At 37.6% G+C, this 26,318-nt stretch overlaps 1 protein-coding gene across 3 annotated transcripts; it reads left to right on the top strand.

The window, feature by feature from the left end:
* Positions 1-1,484: 1,484 nt before the first annotated feature.
* Positions 1,485-26,318, top strand: WDR41 (WD repeat domain 41). Of its 3 annotated transcripts, XM_053968893.1 has the most exons (14): positions 1,485-1,587; positions 5,558-5,673; positions 8,515-8,563; positions 10,175-10,306; positions 10,677-10,739; positions 11,200-11,311; positions 12,661-12,723; positions 14,482-14,592; positions 15,728-15,757; positions 15,839-15,912; positions 18,719-18,840; positions 19,838-19,926; positions 23,454-23,587; positions 25,395-26,318. In XM_053968893.1, the coding sequence occupies exons 1-14, from the start codon at positions 1,537-1,539 to the stop codon at positions 25,545-25,547; spliced, it is 1,299 nt and encodes a 432-aa protein (XP_053824868.1). In that variant the 5' UTR covers positions 1,485-1,536; the 3' UTR covers positions 25,548-26,318. The 3 variants fall into 3 exon arrangements, with proteins under 3 accessions (XP_053824868.1, XP_053824867.1, XP_053824869.1); XM_053968892.1 differs by having other exon boundaries at positions 15,728-15,912; XM_053968894.1 differs by lacking the exon at positions 1,485-1,587 and adding an exon at positions 7,209-7,281 and having other exon boundaries at positions 5,581-5,673; positions 15,728-15,912.

Below are 26,318 nucleotides of genomic sequence, written 5' to 3'. Positions count from 1 at the left end.
CCTTCTTTCTGGGCTCAACTTTACTCACAAATTGTCCTTCTCCTGCAGATGCGCAGGGGGATGGTGGAAGGAGGTTGTGGTCAGCTCATCTCACATGGTCATACAGGTCATAGAACTGTAAGTAGTGTTATGCTGTGCAGTCCTTCCTTCCAATAAATAAAATGCAACAAAATGACTCAACACTTGCCAGTTTGGAGAACAAACCAAATTATTTAGGGATACTGCCAGGGACCAGATTGCTGATGACAAAACTGCTGATTACCATGGAAACCCTGGCAGGTATATCTACATGCACCAAGTAATTCCACTGGCTGTGCCCTTAGTCTGCAGGAACTGCATCTCTAAGATGGAAGTCAGCATGATTGAACTGAAATGAAAAAGCAGAAGTCTGTTAAAGTAGATAAACAGCTGCTTTAAGACTGGTTTATGACTGTTATCAACTTCAGTTGGTTACAAAGCTGCAAGGATTTCACAGCAGTTAAAAAATGGCAAAACTCAGATTACAAACTACAAATATTTGTTGAACTTAGGTTACTAAAGTGTCATTTCATCCTAGCATCCCATGCTTTAACACACATAGACTGGCCAATAGCAGATGTTCAGGAGGGGTGGAACACCTCTCCTGTGAAGAAAGGTTGAAAATATTGAGATTGTTGAGCCTGGAGAAGAGAAAGCTCTGAGTCAACTCTCTTGTGGCCTTCAAGGTCCTAAAGGAAGCCCACAAGAAACATGGAGATGATCTTTTTATAAGGGCATGAAGTGACAGGACCAGAGGAGAATGCCTTTGAACTGAAAGAGGTTAGATTTAGACTGGGTATTAGGAAGGAATTCTTTACTGTGAGGGTGCTGAGGCACTGACACAAGTTGCCCAGAGAAGTTGTGGATGCCCCACCCCTAAGAGCGTTCAAGGCCAGGCTGGATGGGGATTTAAGCAACCTGGTCTAGTGGAAGATGGTCCTGCCCATGGTAGAGAAGTTGGTACTAGATGAACCCTAAGGTTCCTTCCAACCCAAACCACTCAACTCTGTGATTTGTGAAGGGCTGCAGAGGAGCAGGACAGTGAATCAGGTGAGTTTACCCGTATTTGTTGCTTCATCCTGACAGAAGCATCAAAGACCTCAGCAAGGGAGGATGGAAACCGCCATAGAGAAATCTGTTACTTAGAAAATATTTTGGTGCTCATTCCACTTCAAGAAACAGTTGAAGACCGTCACAATAAAATGGTAATAACATATATGCAATGTGGTAATATGCAATATGGTAAAAGGAAATAGCATAAGTCTTCTCTGACGTCGGAAGACAGCGAGGTAAAAGGCCAGTAAATATTTCACTTGCCCGCCGTACGAAGCCGCGCAGTAACACCCTGGACGACCCTCACGGCGCACCCCCTCGGCGATCGACTGCTCAGGCCGCGCCCAGCCCCGCCCGCCGGCGGGCGGGTGCCGGCGCGGAGCTCGATTGAGCAGCCTGTCCCTCAGCGCGGCCGCCCCGCCGGTGCCGCAGGAGGGGCCGAACGCGGTCCCGGGCCTGCTCTCGATGCTGCGCTGGCTGATCGGCGGCGGCCGGGAGCCGCAGGGCTTGGCGGAGGTGAGGCAGCTCCCTAGGAGCCTTACGCTGGGGGCTGGTGGTGTCGTGAAGTTGGGAGGCTCTGGGCTACGGCCTTTCCCGCTGGGTGGGTCTTGGCCCCGGGATGGGTCGTGCTCCGGACCGGGTCGCGGCCTGCGAGGCAGTCGGACTGATTAGAACGGATTACGGACGTCCTCGAATAGAAACAGGGGTGCTGGGAAAGCACAGAGGCGAACCTCAAGGACTGTGTCTAGGTCTGGGTGCTTCAGTTCAAGGAGGACATTGAGGTGCTGGAGATGATGCAGGGTTTGGACCACAAATCCAGTGTGGAATAGTTGAGGGAGCTCGGTTGGTTTTATTTTGGGGAAAAGGAGGCTCAGGGAAGATCTTATCACTGTCTCCAACTACCTGAAAAGGGGATAGCCCTGGGGGTTGGTGTCTTGGCCCAAGCACTCAGTGACAGGATGAGGACACAGTCTCAAGCCGCACCAGCGGAGATTCAGGCTGAGCATCAGAAATAATTTCTTCACAGAAGGAGTGATTAGATATTAGAATGGAGTGCTAAGGGAAGCAGTGGAACCACCATCCTTCGAGGTGTTTAAGGACTGGATGTGACGCTCAGTGCCGTGGTCTAGTTGACAAGGTGATGTTTATCTTAGGCTGGGCTCGATCTCAGATGTCTTTCCCAACCTAATTGATTCTGTGAACAGCAGAACGACTGAGCTAAGCTCCTGCTTTGCGGGAGTTATGGTGTGTTTCATGCAGTTCTTGCAAGTCCTGCTGTCAGGACTCTGAGGTCAATAATGTAAGTTATAGGCAGTAAATTGTTATTTATGTGTCACAGTAGTTTGTAGTAGTTTTCCAGCATTTCTTCTTAGTACCTCATCCATTAAATATGCTTTGTTATGGAGTGCACTATACACTGACATCCTTGCTGCTGCTCAAATTAAGAGTAATGTTACTGGATTAGAGGGAGAGATTTTTTGACTTTTCATGTCTCTAAGAATCTGCTGAAGTTCTCAGCATGGATTTAACCAGAGTTAATTAAAGTATTGCTGTGCTCCATGCACTTAGTGCTTTTGTAATTTAGGCAAGTATGAGGAAATAATTATTTTTCAGCTGCTGTTCATGAGCAAGTTATGCCAATATTATGGTTGACTTTAAAGGTCAGTACTTAATTTGGGTCTGCACCAGGTTGGAATGACGATGTGTGGAAATACCTCTGACTTTTGTCATCAGTCAAAATGCCAGCTGGATTGCAGTCACATTTGCAGGCTTGTGTGCAGTTGTTTTTAGGAGGAGGATAGGAAATACGATGCAGTTTTTTAAGATGCGATAGAAAACTGCATTGTTGTGTATCCCTCTCCAAAGTTTAGACTCTGGCTTTGGTTTATATACTGTGATTTAATAAAGCATGAACATAAATCAAGGTGTGGCCTGCTTCTTCCATTCTACCATTCATGCCTTGGTTAAATCCAATCCACAGGACTTTTTTTCTCATTGTTTTGATCTCACAGATTTGTGGAATGATAGTAATAATTTTGGTTCTCAGCTGAAAATCTGAAGAAGTATTGCTGAGGGTTAGTCCCCTAACTTTTCCCCCGCTGCATGATGTAATATTGTTTTACCTAATAATCTTTGTCACCATTAGTTCTGCAATAGATAAGAAAGCCCACAGCAGTGTGTAGGCTATGGACTTACGGTATTTGTTTTATTTGTTTCCTGTGCTGTGACTTCAGACAGATGTGTTAGAGAGTGGCATTGCACTGGGTGAATAGAGGAGGCCTCTGGCAATGCTGTCCTAAGTTTGTGAAATGGAAATTTCTCCTTACCCATTTATTTATTTATTTTTATTTATTAACTGTGGAATCAGAATCTCTTCACTTGATGGGCAGCCATGGTGTTCATCTTGGGCAGAGTGGCTCTGGTGGTAGGAGAACTTAAGTGCAGGAGCATTGTGATCCATGGGAGCTAATCTGTCATGCTCCATGTTCCATAGATCAGTATTCCTGTGTACTTTCGTATTCGTGTTTTTCATGAATAGCTTTTGAAAATCTCACTTCGTAAATGCTTCACATCTTAGGAAGTTTTGAGGTTGAGATGAACATTTTGTTTTTTTTTTTTTTTTTCTGATTACTGTAATGTTGCCTACAGCTCATGCATAAAAATATGCATGTTGGGAATAGATTCCATTAACTTCAATATTCAGCTTTTACCTCCAAAAACTTGGTGTTGTTACAGGAGAGTCCAGTTAATAGTTTGTATAAAAAAATAGATTTCTTCAGAGAAAGAACACTTATGTAACCCAACACTTGGGTAAATATTAATGAAGATCTGAAGACAGCATAACTTGTTGTATGACATTTCTTGGGAAAAAGATGATATTTTGTTCTTATATATAAGTACCTTATAAGTGCTGTACCTTTAAGTATTCACAGGCGTTGTTAGAATTAAGATTAGACATGTTGTTCAAAAGAAGTAACACCATCTTGTATTGAATAAGGAGCAACATCAGACTGTAGAATTGGGGTGTTAATGATACAAATTCTGAGTTTTTCAGAATGGTGTTAAAATTGTTTTCTGAATGTATGTTTTCTGATTGTAGTATTACAATACTGAGATTTCCTTAGGATTTTTAGAACTCTCATTTTTTTAAAGAAATGTTTTGATTAGCTTATAATGGATGAACTCCAAGTTATTTAATTTGTTATTATGGCCATGCAGATTCTGCTTGCATTATTTTAAAGGGGAACTGCTGTTCTCATGTGATTGCACAAAATGAGGAACAGTTGCTTCATGAAATGCATCAGGTAGCACAAAATCAAGATAAAATCACAAGAGCTTAATTTAAAAATTAATAACTCTTCATTTTTAAAAAAGCAACAGGTTTCTTTCTATCCATATTCATTAACTGTCATTCTTAGTTTCTGAATTATATTATCATAGTATCAATATCAAAATAATAGAAAATAATTTATTAATCCTGCAAGACAAAGTTCAACTTTCTGAGGATAACATGTTTGTGTTTCATATGGTGTTACCTGTCATGTGCTGGATGTTGTACAGCATTCTGCAGCTGCTCTTTTTACAGTGTACATTCTGTTGAAGTTCTCAAAGAAAGGACAGTCTTGGAAATAGTATGATGTTGACTGTTGTGTAAAATAAATCTAAGGGGAGAGAGTGCTGTTACTGAGTAACTACTGAGCTATTTAGATGGTTAAATCTGACAAGTTATTTCAAAATGTTTAAGATCTTAATTACAAAAAAGTTGTCTTGAAATAAAATGATGATTGAGATTGACAGAACTATTCTGTCTTGAAAATGTAATTCTATGCAGTATTTTATTGACCCTGCCTAGTGATCAGGTTGCTCCAAATGATTGATTGTTCTTTTAATTAATAGTCTAGTCAGGGGTAATTGCAGATGCTGTTCTGTATAAAATGATTAATAATTCTCTATTTTTTCTAAGCAGTTTGCTTTGGTATTTTGTGAATAGAGTACCAGTGGGTCATTTATATATTATGGAAGAGAACAGCATTTGTTTTTATTTGCTTTAAATATGTTGTCTTTATATAGGATTTTAAAATTGAACAGTAGATGAAAGATATGAGAGGTTTACAGCCATCTTGTAAGAGGTATACTTTAATGAAAAACTGAATGTATGGTGAATTGAGTCATGAAGCTGGCTTCACATGACAGCTTATAACTGAGCTGGGCTTTCATCTCACTGTATCAGCGATTAAATCAGTACAAAATGTTTTTGTTGAAAAGAAAATGCTATATCGGAATTTAAAATACATACTATACAAAGCTATTATTTACATGAAATAACAGGAAATTATATTTTGTAATGATTTTCCTTAACGCAACATGGTATTTCAGAAACTACACATGGAACTACACATGTCTAAATTGTTAGACATTACAAAGATCTGATGAAAATAATTATGTTGGTACAAAATAAATTTACTTCCTTTTTTATGAATTTTAGAAATCCTCTGTACAGACAATTGGTGAAGAACAAATACAGAATCCTTACACGGAGCTCCTTGTGTTGAAAGGCCATCAAGATATAGTGCGATTTCTAGTGCAAATAGATGATTGCAGGTATGAAATGCCATTTCAAATTGTTTCACAATGTCTTTGGCAGTATGTTTGTAAAAATGTAGTAAATTTTAATCCTCTCTTTTTACTTTTGGAGGGTGAGAGCTGGAAAAACTGATGTTAAGTGATGTATACTCCCTTTTCTTGCTATGTTATGGTATCTTTTGGCTTCTCTTTTAAGTCATACTTTAATGAGAAAATGATGGTGATAATGTTACATTTCTCAGTAAAGATTCATCATTCTTGATTCTGTAAGAATTGCCTTTAGCTAATTCAGCTGTTCTTTTTCAGTCTGTTCTTAGTCTGAGTGCTGCCTTCTGTACATGCATAGATTCTCACAGGACAATATGCAGTACTGTCTGCTGCTGTTCTGACAGGATGCATGTGTTCTATGTTTCTGAATTGAGGATGGCTGTTGCTTTACCTACTGGTTCTACGAAAGAGTGTGATGGACTCCTACAGATGTGCTATAACAATTGGACATGGCATCTTCAATAACGAGTGTTGCTTTTCCTTTCTTTCTGATCTTTTGTTGCACTTTCTTTTGATGCTATAGTGCTAAATTCACTTGAGCTTTGATTAATGCAATTTTTAGTTTTGCAAGTTTTACAGTTTTTAGCTACTTTATTCAGAATGACTACTTAGCACAAGTCACCATATGCCTAACCTCTGCATTACATGTCTCTTCCAGTCTGATCTGGTTCAACTTGCTATACTTCTTTGAAACCTGATAGTTCCTTTGTTTCTCTCCTTCAGGTTTCAGCTATATGCACCTTTCTGTATATTTCCTAACAATCTCTGTCTGTAACTTCTGAAGACTGAGTTATCTATCTTCTGAGGACAGAGTTATCTAAAAACTGGAAAATTGGTTAAGAACATGAAATAATTGTATTTACCTTTGTCACTTAGGAAGTGTGACTGAGAGAATGAATTATGATAGTTGTACATTACAACCCAGTTTCTATTTTAGTTTTCTCTAAATTTACCTTGCATGTTCTTTAATTTAACATAATTCTATGAGAGAAGAAATAATTTTCTGCCTTAAAAGTTATTCAGTCATAAAATGTAGTGACTCTTGACTGATGTGGAGAATTAAATAGAAAACATTTAGTGACTAAGAACACAAGTAATAGGCAAGATTAGCTTTGTTAAGGAGCTGTAGTAGTTTATATCTTTTACAGATTAGACACAGAAGGGAAATTCTAATATAGTCATCAATACACTGCATGAAGTTAATATGGCCAAGAGTTTGTTTTGTATCCTTGCAGTGTACAGCAGGTGTTTCATGAAGGAAGGTTCTCTTCCTTCCCATGCACATTGATTGGAAGAGACCATGCTAGTGGTGTCTTCCAGTTCAGAAATGCCCACAGAATCTTATTTTCTAATATTATATATATATATATATATACACATAAATAAAATTTCACAGAAGACTCAGTGGAGGATTTTTAGCTTGCTGGTTTTTATTTTAAATGTCATAAATATATATATGTCAGGAAAGTTACATGCATTCTTATAACATTTATTTTTCTGTGTAGTAGTCCACCAGAAGACTCATATAAAAATGGAAGAATATTCTGTGGTTTCTTCAGTCTTTTTTTCCCCAGACAAGTTAGTAAAATAACTCTTTATCAAAGTATGTTTTTCTCAAATGTAAAGTGAATATGTGTAATTCATCTTCGTAGAAACACTGCAGTGTTATTAGCTTGTACATACAGTCTTATAAAAAGAAATCTTTTACCATTTTGAGCTGTGTTATTTGGTGGCAGGTAAATTACTAAAGCTAAAATAATGATAATAATTGTAAAACTAAAGCCTAAGTGGTGATGTTTAAGATAGGTTATGAAATAGCATATGTATAATGAGTGAATTGCATAGCTGGTTATTATTCTGAGAGTTTGAGGAGTTTAATAGAGTTGTTTCAGTTGTTACTGGCAGTAATTCTAAATTTTATTTATCAAGAATATGGTATTTTCTATATTGTTAAACACATGATAATATTTTTCATCTGATTCTTTTCAGTAAGACTGGAATTGTTACTCACCTTCTGAAATGTTTTTGTTTAGTTTCTGCAACTATTCCATTGTGTGCTTTTTGTCAACTATTGTAAGCCAAGTTTCACGCTTCAGGTCTTTAGATAATATCATCTTAGTGAGAATTTTACAGAAGGATTTTCTTGTTTTCTCAGTGGCTCAGCTAAAACCAGTGAGTGGAAAATTTTCTCATATTGGTTTTTGAAGATACTAAATAAATCCTCTATGAATGTAACAGAAAGCTGGTTGGTTTTTTTGGGTTTTTTCTTCATTGCTCTTGTACTTTTTAAACATGACGTAAGGCTCGTATTGATTGGAAGATCACTAAAGAAGGCTAAGCCTCAGCACGAGTCTGCCAAAAACTGGACTGAGATAAAATTGCAAGTAATACTCTAGCATTTGACACATTAAATTAAACAGAGTTCATAACACATTTTAAGAATAGATTTTTTTGTTGATCATTTGACCGTTTCTTGCTCCTTCAGGAAACAGACAAGGTTATAGATGATGGTGATCATGACTGGAAAAGACTGAGGTGACCCATGAAGATATTTTTTTATAACACTATTGGAATCCTTAGGTCTTGTTCTTATATTAGGTATATGTTGATAATCACCTATTTACATATGCTATTTCAGTTTAGGAACTGTAATTAGGATTTACAAATACATGTTTATTCTCTAAAGACTGAATCTGATATATCTTGTAAGCATTTTTACTTCCATAATTATTTACTGCTTTTCCATTACATTACGATATAATGAAGTTTTCAGTTTGTTATGGTTCTTTGTTTGGTTTGGTTTTTTTCCAGGTTTGCATCTGCAGGAGATGATGGAATCATATTTCTGTGGAATGCTCAGGTTAGCTGTCATTTTTTGAAGTAGCTTGTGTGCTCTGGATAGGGTAGAAGTTGTAGAGAAGAGGTGGAAATGTCTAGGAGCAAAAAAAGTGGAATAAATAAGAATTGCTGCAGAGCTACTGTTTGAAAGTGTTTTTCTGTTTGAAAGCAGAAGTGTGTATGAAGTTGTGACTTCAATTACTCTTTGAAAGTATGTTCTGTGTTTGCTGTAAATGCTGAAATGCTGACTAGTAACTCAACAAATATGTAACAAGATCTCAAACCTGCCAGGATTTTTATATACATGTAAGATTTAAATACATTTCAGTCACTCTATTAGTAATACCTCTTTAGTATGATTGATTAATGGAGAGCTATCAAAAAATTGTATTTAAAAGATACCAAACTCAGTAAGAATTAAACATTTCATGCTGTGCACGAACAGGCCCTTAGTTTCTTGCTGTGATAAAAACTTTCTTGCAACTTTTGAAAACCTTAAGACATTAGTTTTATCATACAAAGAGTGCTCTGTAAGTGTGACACCTGCTGTTTTGCTCTATTGCTCTGTTTCTCCATATCATTGATAAAACTGTAGAGAACCAATGAGCATTAGGCATAGGCTAAGGAAGTCTAGTATAAGTTACATTGTTTAGTAGGAAGTTTGAAGGGTCTACAGTGTATCAAACATTCAATTGAGGAAACAAAAATTGCAGATCTTAAATTTTCTTTAAAATATTCTGAAAAATTTATGTGACATTTATAGTGGTCAGAATGAGAGACGTGAAACTTTTCTTTTGAGCAGTTTCTGCTAGTGCTTTGCTGGTTTTGAAGGCCTTTTATAATTTTGTAATTCTATAATTTGAAAAAGGGATTATATATGAATATATATGCCCAGTGTTCTGAGCATAAACCTCATTTGGATATCCAGCTTTATGAACTGAGTTCTGTTTTCTACTTCTGTGGAACTTCTGTTGTGTTTATTAAAGCAAATATTTGTACTTTTAATTTAAAACATTAATCATATCTGTCAAGAAGTTTGCAGTTAAAATTACCCTGTATTTTAGTTGTATGTTTAAAATGCTTCTGCATGTTTGTTTGTAGGGTTTTGCCATTTAACTAAAATGTTAGTGGAAGTAGCTGTAGTTGTCTAAAGCACCTGCTTGAATCTGTAGATTATGTGCATAGTAAATAAATCTGGCAGGAGGTTGGCCATAAATATAGGTCAGGTTTTTCTAATACTTAAAATTAAAAAAAAATACATTTTCAAGTAAGAGTTTGTCAACAAATCTGAATTGCTGTAGTATTTATTAAGAAGGATGATTAGCCAATATTTGCCTTAAAATTAAATTATTTTAATACAGAATTTTGTTCTTTAGGGCTTTTAGAGGTTTTTTACTCAGAGAGTAATTTGCATCATGTTCTACTTCTTTAAACTTACTCATAGGATGTTATTTAATTTAAGATCTCGATCAATACTTAAGGTAGTAAGTAGAAAATCCTTAAATTTCTTTAGGAAGGAAGATTTTAGACTCATAGTAATTCTTGTTTTAAAAAGTCATTTAATACCTACATTTTGTGCTACTATAGGCATTTTTCTATTTTAACCTTAGTTTTCCATGTTTTTATTTTTCAGACTGGAGAAAAACTTTATGAACTTCATGGGCACACACACAAAATTACAGCTATAGCATCATTTTCTTCATCAAATGTTACTGAAGAAAAAACAGATGTGATTATCACAGCATCAGCTGACAGAACAGTTATTGTATCCTTTGATCTGGAGAGAATTTAAAATGCTATGGGCTTTTTGTGTTTTTATTTCTAAAGATAGCACTGACACAGGCTTCAGCCCATCTCAACACTTAATGGCTACCAATATGCACTAGGTGTAATTGGATTACACATGGGTTTAACTAGTTGTTGTTCACATGTAGATACAACCCTTGCCACAAAAAAAATTAATCCATAACAGGCCTTTATGAATACATCATTTAGGCCATATTGAGAAGAATGTCAGGGTTTAGGAAACTTGAGTCTTTGCATACCTCTTTCCTCATCTGTCATTTAGTTATCAAAACAGCATTTACATTTATGATACATAGAGACCTTTCAGTTTCCTTAATAAATAAAGACAGGTTTGGGACTGCACTAGTGGCAGACAGGTTCAAAAAGTGTCATGTTTCCATTCTACTGTAAAGGTACTGAGGAAAACCTATGAATGTCTGTTGTTTTGTTTTATACATTAAGCTATTATGTCTGGCTCATGGGTCATGTGGGCAGGTGTGTTAGAATGAATGGCATTGATTTATTTAAGAATAGGTACATAATGAGTGGCTGAGAAGTGGGCATAATTCTTAATTTGTTTTTGGAACTCTTAATACCTCAATTTTCTTTTTGAAAAGATCAAAGGTAGTTCTGTGACTTGGTTTTACTACTGTGTTGGAAAAGGCGACCCACAACATTTAAAGTTTTTACACTCTAAAGTTTTTTTGATGAAAAATTTAACATATTAGTGTGTAATTAAATATGTGTTAAATATGTTTGATACTGTATTTCATAGTACTTACAGATTTATCTAACTAAAGCTCATGATCATTTCACTGAGAAATTCCCTGAAGAACTTTTGCAGGAGACATATATCTGATTTTTGTTCTGCAGTGTTTGGCAGTTCTTCAAAGACTGAATGTATGGTTGTCTGGAGGGAGTGATCTATGTGTTTGGAACCAAAAATTAGACCTCTTGTGTAAGACCAGTCATCTTACTGATGCAGGTAAATGGAAATGACTCGTTATAGCTCTTAAAGTGCAAGTAAAAAGGATCTGTATAATGATGCAAAACCAACTTGGAAAATTCATTTTAATTCTAATGATAACATTATGTATTAGAGCCGCCCTTTATTTTTTTAAATGTCAGATTCAATAGTTTCCAAACTAAGACCGCTTTTAATGTTCTGTGCTGTACAAGTTTTAGAATATCTCAGATCTCAGTAACTGTACGTTATCTTGGACTACAGGGCTCGAGCTCAGATGCTGATTAATGTGTTTGCTGTAACATGTACCAGATCCTTTGACTGGCTTTTTGTGTGATTGAGTGGGAGTTTTATTATATTTCTAAGCAAAGCTTTGTAATAGTAGAGCAGTAAAGATTACTTTTTTATTGTTAAGAATCAGTACTTCTGATGTAGAAAATGCATGTTTTGATAGGAATATAATAATCAGAAATGACTGTCAATCATACTTTTCTGTTAATAAACTTCTATATTATCTGTCAGTGTAAAGAAAAATTTTGCATGCTATTGCTATGCTTTACCAAGATGCTTACAAAGCTATGAATCACATTGAAAGGTGGAACTGATATTGGCCTTATTTTTGTCATAGAATAGAGTAGTGGTAGGCAAAGCCTTCTGAATACTTGAGGATATTAATACTTCTTTTGATTCAGTATGAAATATCATGCTAAATACCAGTTGGACTGTGGTGCCTAGTATGAAGTGCTGTTGAAACTTTGGTACAAGGAATAATGGAATGTGTGGCATGACCCCTCTCTTCTGTCCTAATCTCTGACTTCCTTTGTGGGAAGAAGGTTGCTTATTCCTTGGGGAATTTTCCTCTGGTGGTTCTTTGGCACAGAGTGGGGAAATTCTGTGCAGGATGAAGAAAGAAAGATGATAGGAAGCTGGGTATTTTAGCATATGCTTTATTCTTCATCTTGCTCTGCACATTATTTTAGAATTGTGCATACTTGAGGTAGTATGCACAATTAAAAGTATCTAATAATGTTGGTACTGCCTGTATTTAGAGCCTCAATAATTGTCATGGTATTTTTAATACTGTCCAGCATTAGAACATAAATATCTTAATTGTATTTAAAATAAAAAGGTGATTTAGTTTCAGCTTCACCACAAGTTTGATGTTCAGAATTCTGCTTGATTCAGCACCAAAACTCCTGACCTTACCTTTGTTTGAGATAATCTGTTAATTTCTGATGCCATTTAACTTCAGGCAATAGACTTTGGTTTTGATAAGTGGAAAGATTGTTAAAAACTTCATTAATAAGGAATTAGCAGTTTCTTGTCTTTTCTTGTGATCAATTAATATCCTTTTACCCCTTTTTTCAAAGGCATCAGTGCTTTGGTTGAATTGCCCAAAAATTGTGTTGCTGCAGCAGTTGGCAAAGAGCTAAGTGAGTATCTTGCATTTTCCAGTGTTCATGCTTCTCCATAACAGCTGCTTATCAGAGATATGTGTGACGAGCACTCTGCTGGAATTGTATAGGATAAGTAAATGGTATTAGGGTGTGGTCAGCAACATTTTTTCTTTCACCATTGACAAAGAAGAGACTATACTAATCTTACTCAAGAATTTTTTAGAAATATGCATGACATGCAAAACAAAGCTTTTCTATATGTAGAATCATAGAATCACTAAGATTGGAAAAGATCTCCAAGATCATTGAGTCTAAGCTTTGGCCAATCAGCACTTTGCCACCTACTATAGAACTAAGTACCATGTCCAGTACACCGTCAGGATGCTTAGTCCTCCACATCCCTGGGCAAGCCATTCCAATGCCTAACTACCCTTTCAGTGAAGAAATTCTTCCTCATGTCCAACCTGAACCTCCCCTTGAACAGCTTGAGGCCACTTCCTTTTCTCCTGTGACTTGTGGCCTGTGAGAAGAGGCCAATGCCCACTTTGCCATGACCTCTTCTCAGGTAGGTGTAGGAAGTGATAAGGTCTCCCTTTACTCCATGCTAAACAACCCAAGCTCTCTTCTCATAAGACTTGTATTCCAGACCCTTCACCAACTCTGTTGGTGTTCTTTGGACACACTCCAGCACCTCAATATCTTTCTTGTCATAAGGGACCCAGAACTGAGCACAGAACTTGAGGTGTCACCTCAAGTGGCTGTTGTGGCCTCACCAGTATGGAGTACAAGGGGACAAAAACTACCCTGGTCCTGCTGGCCACACTATTGCTGATACAGGCCAGGATGCTGCTGGCCTTAGCCACCTTGGCACCCACTGGCTCATGCTGGTCAAGCAGGACCTGTCTTTCTTAAACCGACACCGTCTGAGTCTGATTTCCTGGTTGTTCTGTATGCGCCGTATGATCACTCTCAAGATAATTTGTTTCATCACTTTACCTGGCACTGGGGTCAGGCTGACAGGCCTGTGGTTCCCTCAATCCTTCCTACAACCAGTCATGTAGATGGGCATCACATTGGCCATCATCTATTTGACTGGAACCTTCCTGGTATACGAGGACTGATGATGAATGACAGAGATTAGCTTGGTGAGCTCTTCTGTCAGCTCCCTCAGTGTTAGTGCCACCTGTCCTGTCCACAGATTTGATTGTGGCAATTGACATTTGTTCTTCTGGAGAAGGTCTGGAATTGCTTATCTGAGTTGTCAGATACTCAGATTCTCTAGAGCCTCCTTATACTGGGATCTGAAGTATGAGGTATTGAAGATCTCTATCTATCCAAAGCTATAATGAGTAGCTTTTGTAGTACCCTTGCAATAGAAAAGAAATTCCAAGACTGATTAAAGTAAAGTCTTAATTTCTGACAATATTGATTGCCTTACTAGGAGATATTGCATTGTTTTTGAATATTAATATTTCAGATAGAAGAGTCCTGAAGAAACATGTTTCATTTTTAGTAACTTATCCATACAGTCTCTGATACTTTTCACTTCTGGTGTTGACCAGGTCTCTGAATTTGAGAGTTACTAGGCTGTATTTGCTGTGGTTAAGAGGCCTTAATGGTAATACTGAAATAAGTGCTTCCTGTTTTTTGATGTTATGAGTGATCATAGTGGCTCTTATAAGGTCTCACTTAAAATGCTTAATTTATATCTCTGAAAATGTTTTTTTATTTAGGTATAGTTCCATCTTATTACAAATGAAAAAGCTTATTTAGACAATTTTTCTATCTTTGAAGTAATTTTTAGGTTGAGTACTTCTAACAATGGGTCTGAAGTTTGGAATATCCTTGAAGTAAAGCGTCTTGTTGACCATCAGGATAACATTTCATCATTAGTCAGTGTTAATGGTAAGAGTAATTTCATAATGTTACTGGTTTTGTTACCAGTGGGATATTTCATCTATGGAGTTTTTATTTGAACCAAAGTTTTAACTGGAGTGAAACTTAGTAACCAGTGGATGTACCTTTTTGTGTAGCTGCAAAGGTAGTGATATGACAAAATATAATTCCTTTGTTTATGGATTAGCAATGAAATGAGACCAGGCCAGTTGTAATATAGAAGGGTCCATGTTATTGATGGAAATGGAACTCTTGGTCTTTCTGTTGTGAAAGTTAAAAATGCTTGTTCCTTCTTGTTCTTAAAATCCCTTGTTCAGGGATATGCAATGCCATGGCCTTTTCTACTCTACTCTTTGGTTCCCTGTTTTTTTTTTTTTTGGTTTTGTTTTGTTTTGTTTTGTTTTTTTAATGGAGCGACCCCACAGCCAGGAAAATGTATTACTGGTGGGGTAGAGAGTGTGTATTTATCCTTGGGTCTGCCTGCCACAAAGGGGCTGTGTTACAGACATAACAAGAGGCTGGAAGAAAGAAAAATTGGATTCTATGATACATGTTTCTGAGCTTAACTGTTGCCATTATTTTCTCCTTTTTGATTATGAAAGACAAGCAGTGTTTGGCTTCAAAAGACAAGATGCTACCTGCATTAAATACTGTTGTACAAGTTCCTTTCCACATGTGATAAACAAAGTCATCAGCAGCCACTTCAATATTATCATTAACTCATTAATTTAATTTGTGATCAGTATTTCTGTTTATGGCAAAGACATACTTTGTTGTGTCTGGGTGATGTCTGTACACCTGCTTCTCCAAGGAATAGAAGGGCTTTGTATGTAGAAATGGAGTTCAAATATTTGTACACACTTCCGGTGGTGTTCCTTGCCTTTGCAACTCTGTGCTGTGCCCTGTGGCCAGTGAATGTTCTCCTTCCTAATTCTAATTTTACATGAGATCTTGTCTGAGCTATATTAGGTAATTAGATGAGTATTTACTCAAAGAGAGAGGTTTTTGTCCAGTCACTTGTGCACCGCACATTCTACCTAGCTTTATGCATAAATGGACTGTCTTTCCTTTCTAGGGTTGTAGCTTTGTGTGAAATTTATTTTTTTTAATATGTGATTTCTATGTGTGTTTTTTTTCCCTTCAGATTTGACTTTTGTGACAGGTTCTCACATAGGTGAGTTAATAGTTTGGGATGCACTTGACTGGACAAAGCAGGCATCTGAGTGCAACTTCTGGGACTCCTCTGTCCATCCAGATGTACAACCAGAAATAAAGTTATCCCAAAGCCCACATGAAACTTCAGTTCAACACTTAACATCTGACGAGGAGGTAAAAAGCTTCAGAGTAAATTACTTTAAGTAAGCTAGGATGATCTTACAAAGAAGACAGTGGTTTATATTTTCAGTTTCCTTGTTTTAATATGACAGGCTTCTTTTAAATGTGCACAGCTATTTTATATGGTCAACAGTTTTTATATAAAATATTTGCTCTTGACCTATATGAAGGGTTTAATATATTGATGGCATGAAAACTAACATAATGGACTATCACAATAACATTTCTTTTTGACTAACAAAGATTTATTGTTTACAGTACCAATAGAGGAAAATAAATATGGGTATTGTTTTGATGGCATGCATCTTGCATATTCCAGCTTCTGGAAATACAGTTTTCCCAGTAATGCACCTGTTTGAGCAGTTATAGCTGAGGTTACTATGAGAATACTATGAGGTACTATTTAAGAGCAGGCATATGTCTATGCTTAATAGTAAATCAGTATTGCTCTTTCTATTCCGTTGGACTATACAAAATTGTATACTCAAATATGTTTCCAAGAGCCTGTCTACTATAGTCATGCTTTAGAGATAAGTTCTTGGTCAGAATACTCAGGTAGAACTCAGTTATCGTACAGCAAACACTAAAAATACTCAGGTTGATATTTAATTTAAATGTTACCAACATTTCACAAAATTAAATGTGGCAAAATAAAAGATTGTTGAGGTACAGTGGGATTTTGTTTGGGGCATGTAGGTCAGTTATTGAGAATGATTAAGAAAGAGATTCTTGAGAATGGATTCAGATATATAAGCTGTAACAAAATAAAAGCTGTAGAAAAGCCTGAATATATGGTAAGGACCAAATAGTTGCCTGATGCATTTGCCTCTTTCTGAATAGAACTTTGTAAAACCCTGGAGGAGAAATATGGTGGGATGTGGGGGGCTAAAAAAGATGTGGTTGCCTTTAAAGATGACATTTCCAGTGGTTTTGTTATCAATACTTATTTCCACAATGACCCAAAAATGAATTTTATTTAGGGTAAGTTCTGTAATTTGGCTTCAAAACATCTTGATTCCATGCATGAAGGCTACATATTATGTGTTTTAAGGGAGTAGGAAAGAATTTGAGGAAGGACAGAAGTTGTCAAAACATTCAATGTGGAATCAGGGGCTGCTGAAGGCTTTCTTCCATTCATGGAACTGAACTAAATAAATTGCTGTAATTTTTTTTTTCATTGTGAGAGTTTTGAATGATGGGAAGAAAAGGTGGTTCTAGTGTTACGTACCAGAAGAGAAGCTGCATTTAAGGTAGTACTTGTAAAGCTCCTTAAGGAGCTTGAAGGGTGGTGCAGAAATGTATTTGTCTAAGATATTATTTTGTTATGTGCTACCTCAAAGCAGAACACTGCTCTCCATGTTAAAAAAATAGGTAAAACATAAATAAGTGTAAAATATGTGTTTTCTCTGTTTTCCACACTTGGTAGTTAGGTAGTTGGAGAAGATACGCTTGTCTAGTTTGACACTGAGCTTGTAGGCAAAACATGATTCATAAACAAATGGGATGGTAGAGGTTTTTAGAGGAAACACTAAGGGGTGCACCTGCTGTCTTGGTATATGTGTGTTTAACTTGCCTGTTAATAGAACTGTACAATTTATACTTCTTATGTTTTATTTTCTTGGATTTGAGATGACCAGGATTTTGCCAGGGCTTGTGAAAAAAGAAGAATGCTCCATGAAGAGCATCTTTTGCAAAGCTATAAGGTTGTATGGCTCAAGGTGGAAGAATTACGTGGAAGGCCATTGAATTTGAACCTTATACAAAACTAGGATAATGGGCTCAGTGGTTTGTTTTTTTGTCTTGATTTGGTAATGGTGGTATCAGAAATCTGTTCAGTTTCAGTGATCCCACAACAGATACACATAAGGGAAAAAAAAAAGAATAAAAATCTGAACAAGGAGTTTTGAACAATGTCAAAACATTGATGAATATATATAGGAAACTTTTGTCAAAAGACCCTAAGGTTACAAGTTGTACAGAATGTTGACAGATGTGTAATGTGAATTGTATATGAGATATTAATGTATGGGTTGTGTAAATGGAAGCTGGCTGCTGTCTAAGGAAATGTTCCAGAGCACTGTCATCTAAACAAGGCATGTTCAAAACTGCAAATATGTACTGGATGGAAACATTTTGCACTCCTCTCTGGTACCGAATATTAATCATGTGAACATACACAGGATTGTACACTTGTCCTCTGTAAGTTCATCAAAAGATGTGAAGTGGTCCAGGTCCAAAGATCTGTAAACTCTTTCTGGTGTCTTTGGGTCATGATGGTTATGAGATGGAATGCCTGCAATCTTCTGAAGAAGAGCATTGAATGCAAAATGCATTATTGTGTAATACTTTACTATGAGAGAATTCCTTTTCTGAATTCAGTAGAAATCAAATGCTTGAGCAAGGTCTGTATCCATCTTTTTCTTCAGCTGAGAATAAACCTTAGTTTTTCTTGATAAAACAAGAGTTTTTCAAAACATGGGACATTATTTTACTATAAGAACATAAGCATTTAATTACAGAAGTGTATTAATTAGTTAGTATCCGTAGTTTCTGCTTAGACTGTGAGAAACAGGATAAAAAGACAGACATAAAATTACTGCTTAGAATATAAGATTATATCCGATATTTACTTCTGAAAAATCCATCTTTTTTTATAATGTGCTAATTTCATATGTTTGGGATAAAGCAGTAACATGAGATGGAAACAAGCTAGGTCATAGTATCATTGGAAATCCATTATATGCAAGGTGATCTTTCAGTATCTGTTTCTGTAAGTTGCTCTATTGAATTTTCTTTCCAGTGTGTTTTTGCTGGTGTTGGGAAAGGCATATACGTATATAATCTTCAAATGAAGCGTGTGATTGCCTGCCAGAGAACTGCTCATGACTCCTCTGTGCTGCACATTGAGAAGCTTCCAAACAGGTACAAAAAACATAGTACATTTTTTTAATGCAATAAAGAAAAGCAAAACTTGGAAGGGTGGCTAGAGACAGACTGCAAAGCTACATTGGATTTCTAGGGCAGGGACTTGATTTTCAGTTTGAGCTGCTTTTATTAGGTAGAGCTTGTTGATCTGATTTTGGAAAATGTGTCATTGTAATTCAATGGGAAAACCTATATTCCAGTATGACTGGTACACAGGCTGAAAATACCTTGGCTATTTTCAAAATCAGATTTGATAAAGCATTTTTGTCTGTATTGTGAAAATATAGCTTAATGGCATTTTACTTCTGGAAGGCAAAGGCATATAGCATATTCAGAATATATTTTTCACGAAATATTTTATAACAATTGAAATGTTTTAACAAAAACTAACTTGCTGTTTTTGTTTCTTAGTGCAGAGTTTCTAGATGGAATTTGTTTTGACAACCGACTTGGACGAGTTGCTGCATATATATGTATATGCTGTAATGTACTATAGATAATAGTATTAAATCCCATTATGTTCTTGTTCATTGGGGAAAAATCTGCCAAAAGATAAAAACTGAGGCCTTGGTCTTGTAAATGCATGTGTTCTAAGCTGTTCTAAATGTGTAATGAAACAGAATACCTTTGCTTTCATTATTTTTCTGTAAGAAAAAATAGGGTTTTGCTTAATGAAAGTAAACTTACAGAAACCAGTTAGAGGAACTGTGTTTGCAGAGCCTAGACAGGTTGTGTTTTGGTTTACATAGTGGTATGCTTTTAGTATGGAGCTGAAAAGGTTTATTTTTTCCACTTATTCTAAATCTGTTAAACTTCGTTCTGCTACTAATGAATTTTGTTTTCTGTGGAACATCTGTACACCCTGCTACATTTAAGATTTCTAGTAAACTTGTGTGGAACCTGAGGCACTTACTGTCTCTTTCACAGAAGCATCACAAGGTGATTTGCACAGGTAAGTGTCCATGCTAGTGTTGCTTATCAACTGTTTTTACAGGCAGCTGATCTCCTGTTCAGAAGATGGCAGTGTGCGCATTTGGGAACTCAGAGAAAAGCAGCAGCTGCCAGCTGAACCAGTTCCGACAGGTTTGCTAGTAGTGGGGGAGTGAAAGGAACATTTAAAATCCTGTATTCACCACATAGGAATAGAGAAGCTTTCAGGTTTTTTAAAGACAGATAATGTCTTGTGTTTAACCAACTGATTACAGGTGTGGGAGGGAAACTGAAGAGAGTGTGGGTGTTCAAGTCCTCCAAGATCTGATATGGGATGATAGAAGGTCCAGCTGAAGCAATTCTGTGCCATAAAGCTTACTTACAGTTTACAGTTGTATGAGTCGGTTAAAAAAAAAAAAAAAAGACCTGACAAACCTTGATCCTTTCCTCCTTGTACCAAACTGTACTGAATTCTGTAGCATACAAGAGTAAGTAATTGCAGGACCTTGTGACAAAAACTTGCAGATAAGCAGCTGGCAGCAAAAGAAATTGTTTTCCACATCTCCTCTTTGAACTTGGAATTATACTGGGACTTGGTTTGAAGCTGTATCCAAACTCACATACTGCCTCTGGGCACTGCAGTGCTCAGAGCTAGTTGATTGTGTTACAGGGAGCATTTTCCTCAAGTATAGACATTCACAGAATCACAGAATGGATAAGGTTGAAAGGTTCTACAGTGAGTCATGTGGTACAACCTCCCTCTTCAAACAGTAGCACATGGCACAGGATTGTGTCCACGTGGTTCTAGAGTATTTCCAGTGAGGGAGACTCCACAACCTCTGGGCAACCTGTTCCAGTGTTCAGTCACCCACACAGTAAAGAAGTTCTTCCTCTTATTCAGATGGAACTTCCTGTGCATCAGTGTCTGCCCATAGCCTCTTGTCCTACTACTCAGCACCTCTGAGAAGAGTCTGGTCCATTTTCTTGATACCTCCCTTCAGATACTGATAGACATTGCTGAGGTCCACTCTCAAGGCTGATCAGGCCCAGTGTCCTCAGCCTGTCCAGATGCTCTCATCATTTTTGCAGCCTTCTGCTTGACCTGCTTGCTTGTTCTGAGGAGTCCAGAACTGGACACAGCACTCCTGGGGAGACCTTGCTAGGGCTGCGTACAGGGGCAGGATCACCTGCTGGCAATCTTCTTCCTAATGCACCCCGGGATACCATTGGCATTCTTGGTCATAAGAACATGCTGCTGGCTCATGGTCACCAGGATCCCCAGGTCCTTCTCTGCAGAGCTGCTCCCCAGCAGGACAGCCCCAGGTGCCTGAGGCTGTTCCTCACCAGGTGCAAGACCCTTCATTTGCCTTTGTTGACTTTCAGATGGTTCTTCTCTGCCCATCTCTCCAATCTGGCAAGGTCCTTCTGAAGGGCTGCACAGCACTCCAGAGTGTTGGCCATTCCTCCCAGTTTTGTGTTCTCAGTGAGTTTGCTAAGGAGGCACATTCCACCTTTTACAAGTCAAGGATGAACAAGTTAAACAGTTCCGGTCCCAGTATTGAACCTTGGAGGACCCCACCAGTGACAGGGCTCAAACTTTGCCACTGATTTTGGCCCACTGGGATCTGTTGTTCAGCCAGTTCTTGATCCACCTCACTGTCTACTCATCCAGCCCACATCCCTGAGTATGTCTATGCGGATGTTGTGAGATACAGTGTTGAAATCCCTGCTGAAGTCAAGTAGACAATATCCACTACTTTCTCCTCACCCATCCAAGTAGTTGTTTCATTGTAGAAGTCACTTAGGTTGGTCAAACATGACTTACCTTTATTGAACCCATGCTGATCATCATCTTGTCATCCATGTAGATCGAGATGGTCTCCAGAATGAAATGCTCCATTACTTTCTCAGGGATTGAGGTGAGGCTGACTAGCTGGTAGTTTCTGAGGTCCTCCTTCTTGCCCCTTTTGAAGACCAGGGTGACATTTGCTTTCTTCCAGTCCTCAGCACCTCTCCTGATCTCCATGACCTTTTAAAGATGATCATGAGCAGCCTTGCAGTGGTGTCCACCAGCTCTCTGAGCACTCATGGATGCATCCACTCAGGGCCCATGGACTTGTGAATGTCAGATTTGCCTAGATGGGTTCTAACCTAATCCTCCTTGACCACAGGAAAGTCTTCCTTCCAGCATTCCTTTACCTTGGTCTGTTGGATCAGAGAATACTGAGGGCTGGTCTTATCACTGAAGACTGAAGCAAAGTACAGTACCTGACTTCTCTGAATTCTGGTCTACAGGGTCCCTCCCTCCATTTAGTAACAGACCCACATTATCCTTAGGTTTTATTTTGTTCTTGATGTATTTGAAGAAGCCCTTCTTGTTGTCTTTGACACCCTTGGCCAGTTGTAATTCCAGATGGGTCTTGGCCTTCCTTATCTCATTTTTACTTACTCTTACAGCCTCTCTATATTAATTTCAAATTGCCTGACCCTGCTTCTATCTCTTCTGTATTTCATACTTATGCTTGAGTAATGACAGTTCCTTTGTAGTACTTGCTACTTGCTACTCTTTGACCAAGTTCCCCTGCACACTGGCAGTTGTGGTCTTCAATAGGTGTTCTGGACTGGGAACAGCAACAGACTGTTGCTTTTCTGTAGGAATTTTTTTATACAGGGCATGAGTAATTTTCTTGGTGTATCTTGTTTACCTAGCTATTCATCTCTTGTTGGTAACTTTTGAAAATGTATTTTTGCTGTCTGGGTTGATTTAGAAACACTTTTTCAGGAATATTCAATCTTCAGCATTGCTGGTGACAGGCTGATTTGCATAGTGACAAGTGGTATTAGGTTTCACATTAGAAATTTATAACTTCTATGAATCAAGATGTTTGGAAAAAACCTTAGGGAGATATTGCTGTTGATTTGTACTATTTTTATTCTGGGGATCCACTGAGAAGCTGTTCATCTCACCAGTTATCTCCCTTGCACCAAGTTTAGCACAATTCTAGTTTTATGTGCTGATAAGGCTAAAGGAAGGAATGGGAATAAAGTCTGAACTGCACTGTCAACAGAACCCAACCTTCTTACTTGTTTCAGTACTGTTACACAGTTCTGGGGGCTGTGGCTGTGTATTTTTGTGCAATCTAAATGGAACATGTGGAGTACTATCTTTACACTCCACATTTGCTGATAGTTGTTGCTGAAGGAAGGAGGCAATGAACCGGCACTTAGGTGCTGTAGTGGAGAACATACAGAGGAGAGATTGGCGCTTCATTTTTGTACTCTTTGCACAACTAACAATTTAGGAGGGCAGAACAAAGATAAACACTCACATAAACTTGTCTTGCATCTACCTTTGCTGTTCAGTTCATTCTTTTAGGAAGTCTTTGTATTTATTCCTAAATCTGTATATTCTCTCATCCCAGTATGTAATTCAGCATGTTTTCTAAATTACATTAAGTGGGACAAGTAGCTGTGTTTCCTTCTTCCCTCAAGATGAATAATCTTGATTATAATTATAATAATAAGATGCTAACGGGCTGCACGGTACAGTGCTTCTGTCTTTGCCATACAGTGTGTCCTGCTTTTAGATTTTATGTGGCTTTTGTAGTTCTCTCTTTAGTTGGAAGAAATAAATTGTATTTGTGATTTTTGTCAAAATAAGAGATTTTTTCCCCTCTCAGGGTTTTTCAACATGTGGGGATTTGGAAGGGCAAACAAGCAGGCAAACCAAGCTGCTAAGAAGATGCAGGAGAATACACCTGTGTATTTCTTGGAGCTGGTTGGTGATTTGATTGGTCATTCATCAGCTGTGCAGGTAGGTCAGCTTTAGTAAGAGTGAGAAAAAGTGAATATTAGTAAGTAACATAAATTTGACAGTGTTTTTTGAACTGTAACTTTTGACTGTCGGGCTCTGGAGGCTAGGAGCACATTTTGTGGTATATTTAGTGCAGTGTGAAAACAGTAATGTACACTGACTTAATATTCTAATGACAACTTGCTCACTAATGCCTGAGGACTGTGTTTGCACATAAATGCTAGAGATAATCTGACAGAGTATTTGGCTTCATTTAAAGACTGCAGGCAGTACAGGTGGGAACCATGTACATGACCCAGATTTCGTCTTAAGTTCACAATCTAAAGAAGGGCTCCTACACAAAAAACCCAAACCAAAACACACAGAGTAATTTCTTAGCCCTTTGTGCGGTAAGCATTAAGGAGGTCTTTTTTTTAACTTAAGCAGTACTACCAGTATAATTCCATGCTTCTATCTGCCTAAAATAGTGTGTGTTTGTTTTAAATGGCATTTTCCCTCCACACTTTTCTGTGACAATGTATTGGAGCAACACAGCACTTTGTATGTAGAAGTCCACTGTTACATTCTTGGCAGGAGCAGGGGAAAGAGCAGCTAGAAGGGGATGGTGTGGTTCTGGAGTAGCTTTGCTTACAAGCATTCATGAGACAGGCTGGATTTCAGACTACTGCTGCTAAAACCTGAAAGCTTTTCTTTTATAACTAAGGTGAACCTTTCTGCTAAAGGGATATCTTCAAGGCTGTCTTTCCATTTCTGCCATCTATCTTTTGAAAAACTGTTGGAGGGGGTCTTACCCACTTGGAAGGTTGCTACCAAAGCAAGAGGGCATAGTGTGTAATTCAGCAAGAGACACAAAGAAAGTGAGAGGCAAATGTTGGATCAGAGCAAAGGACTAATGGAGATGAAGGTGGATGTGATTTCCTGCAATGTTCTACATATGGAAAATTTTAAGTCTTTTTTAAACTCTGGGAAGATGGGAGCTGTTGAGAAAGAAAATGTTGAGTACTGATGAAATGTGATGGCCAAGATGAAGACTTGGCAGACTATGTCTACTGGAACCCTGTAGCTATTAAGTGACCATTCCCAGGGCAGGTAGGGTTTGGCCTGAATGCTTCCCCCAGACAGATCCCTTTAACAAACTGAAGAATTAGGGCATTGTGAGCATGCCATAGTGACATCACTGGTTCCATTGACTGTCACGTTGAGCAGCAGTCAGTGGTTAATTTTAGGCAGTCTTGTGAAGATCTCAGAAGTCATGCGTTAACTCATGATTAGTCAGCTCCATTGGTCTTGCAGAATCCTTCCACTGATGGTGTACTTCCCTCCAGTATTGTGTTTCTTGCTTGTTTGACTTCCTCTGTCTGACTAGGCATGTGTCTGTCACAGCTGTTTGGTATTTCCAGGCCTGCTGCTAGTACTCTACTGTGTTGCAGGGGGGAGGGGGGAGTGTACCCAGTGAACAGAACACTTCTGTTCCCAAGAAACCAGATCAGAGTTCATGCAAGTAATTCACTCTTTTACTGTTTACTTGAAACAAGTTTCTTCAGAATTCTGTCCTTTAACTTCTCTATCTGTAAGGCTTCACGGCTTTTTTTAGACTGAGATCTTTCAGTATGAAATGACTAAAGAGTTTGTTTTTGTGTAGCAATTTTATGGCATCTCTAACATACAGTATGTAATTTTGTATTCCTATTTATAAGCAGAGCCATTTCAGATATGTATGTTTGTTTAGTCCTGCTATGCATTAAATAATTAAACAAGTTGACCATCTCATGCAAGCATCATGGTAATAATAGTTGTTTCATTGCAGATGTTCCTGTACTTTGGTGAACTGGGATTGGCTACATGCTCTGCTGACCACCTCATTATTTTGTGGAAGGATGGTGAACGAGAATCTAGCCTCCGCAGTTTAACACTATTTCAAAAATTGGCACAAAATGGTGATTTGCAGCTCAAACTTTAAATTGTTTGAATACAAGCTGTATATATGTAAACTGGATGTGTTGTAAACATGAGTGTAAAGAATCTGGGAATCTGACTACTAGTAGAGCTTACACTTAATGTCATGTGCTATACTGGAACTTCTCTTAGTTGCTATTCTTCTCAAAGATAGATTTTGCATTTTGTTATGCTCTGTCAACAGAAATGGTGTTCTTTTGAAAGATTGAAGGTAACGATGACTCATTAAATAGTTTCTAATATTATTCCAAATGTTTAAAATTATCATGGGTGAATGTCAAAATTAAAAATTGTGAAATACATTAGATGGATCATAATTAAAGCAGTTGAGGGCATCCACAGTGCTATGTGCAGGAAGAAGGCATGGGAAGAAATCTGCAGCTTCCTGCTCTATCTAATTTATTTCTAGAAGCTGAACTTTCCTCACTGGTGCCTCAGATTTGTGTGTATACAGAAAGCCCTGAAAGAAAGTATTCTCAAACAGAAATCTTGCATTTGAAGTTAATATCCTGGACAAATGGTAAGAAAAAGAAAAAAAGTAGATAATGCCAGTTTGTCAGGTTCTAATTTTTGGCAAACTGAGGTACGTAGAAACTGTTTACTAGTAGTAGCTGCAATTTTACTTGGATTAGCCTACATTACTGGAGTTTATACAGCGTTACTATTACACCATTACCAAGTTTAGCATGCAATGTGATTAGTTTAGCTTGGTCTTTCCATAGTGCATTCATCAAATTAATTTGTATTTAATAAAAAGCATTTGCCTTACCATGAA

Source organism: Vidua chalybeata, chromosome Z (genome assembly GCF_026979565.1).
Source record: "Vidua chalybeata isolate OUT-0048 chromosome Z, bVidCha1 merged haplotype, whole genome shotgun sequence".
NCBI classification, from domain to species: Eukaryota; Metazoa; Chordata; class Aves; order Passeriformes; family Viduidae; genus Vidua; species Vidua chalybeata.
Note: the sequence above shows the minus strand (reverse complement) of the source record. Positions and strands in the feature narration are given on the sequence as shown.

Coding starts and splice junctions, on each gene's coding strand:
- WDR41 (XM_053968892.1), top strand. CDS start 1,537: ATGCTGCGCTGGCTGATCGGCGGCGGCCGGGAGCCGCAGGGCTTGGCG. Junction 8,564..10,174: donor TATTTCTGTGGAATGCTCAG/GTTAGCTGTCAT, acceptor TTTATTTTTCAG/ACTGGAGAAAAACTTTATGA. Junction 11,312..12,660: donor CAGTCATCTTACTGATGCAG/GTAAATGGAAAT, acceptor CTTTTTTCAAAG/GCATCAGTGCTTTGGTTGAA.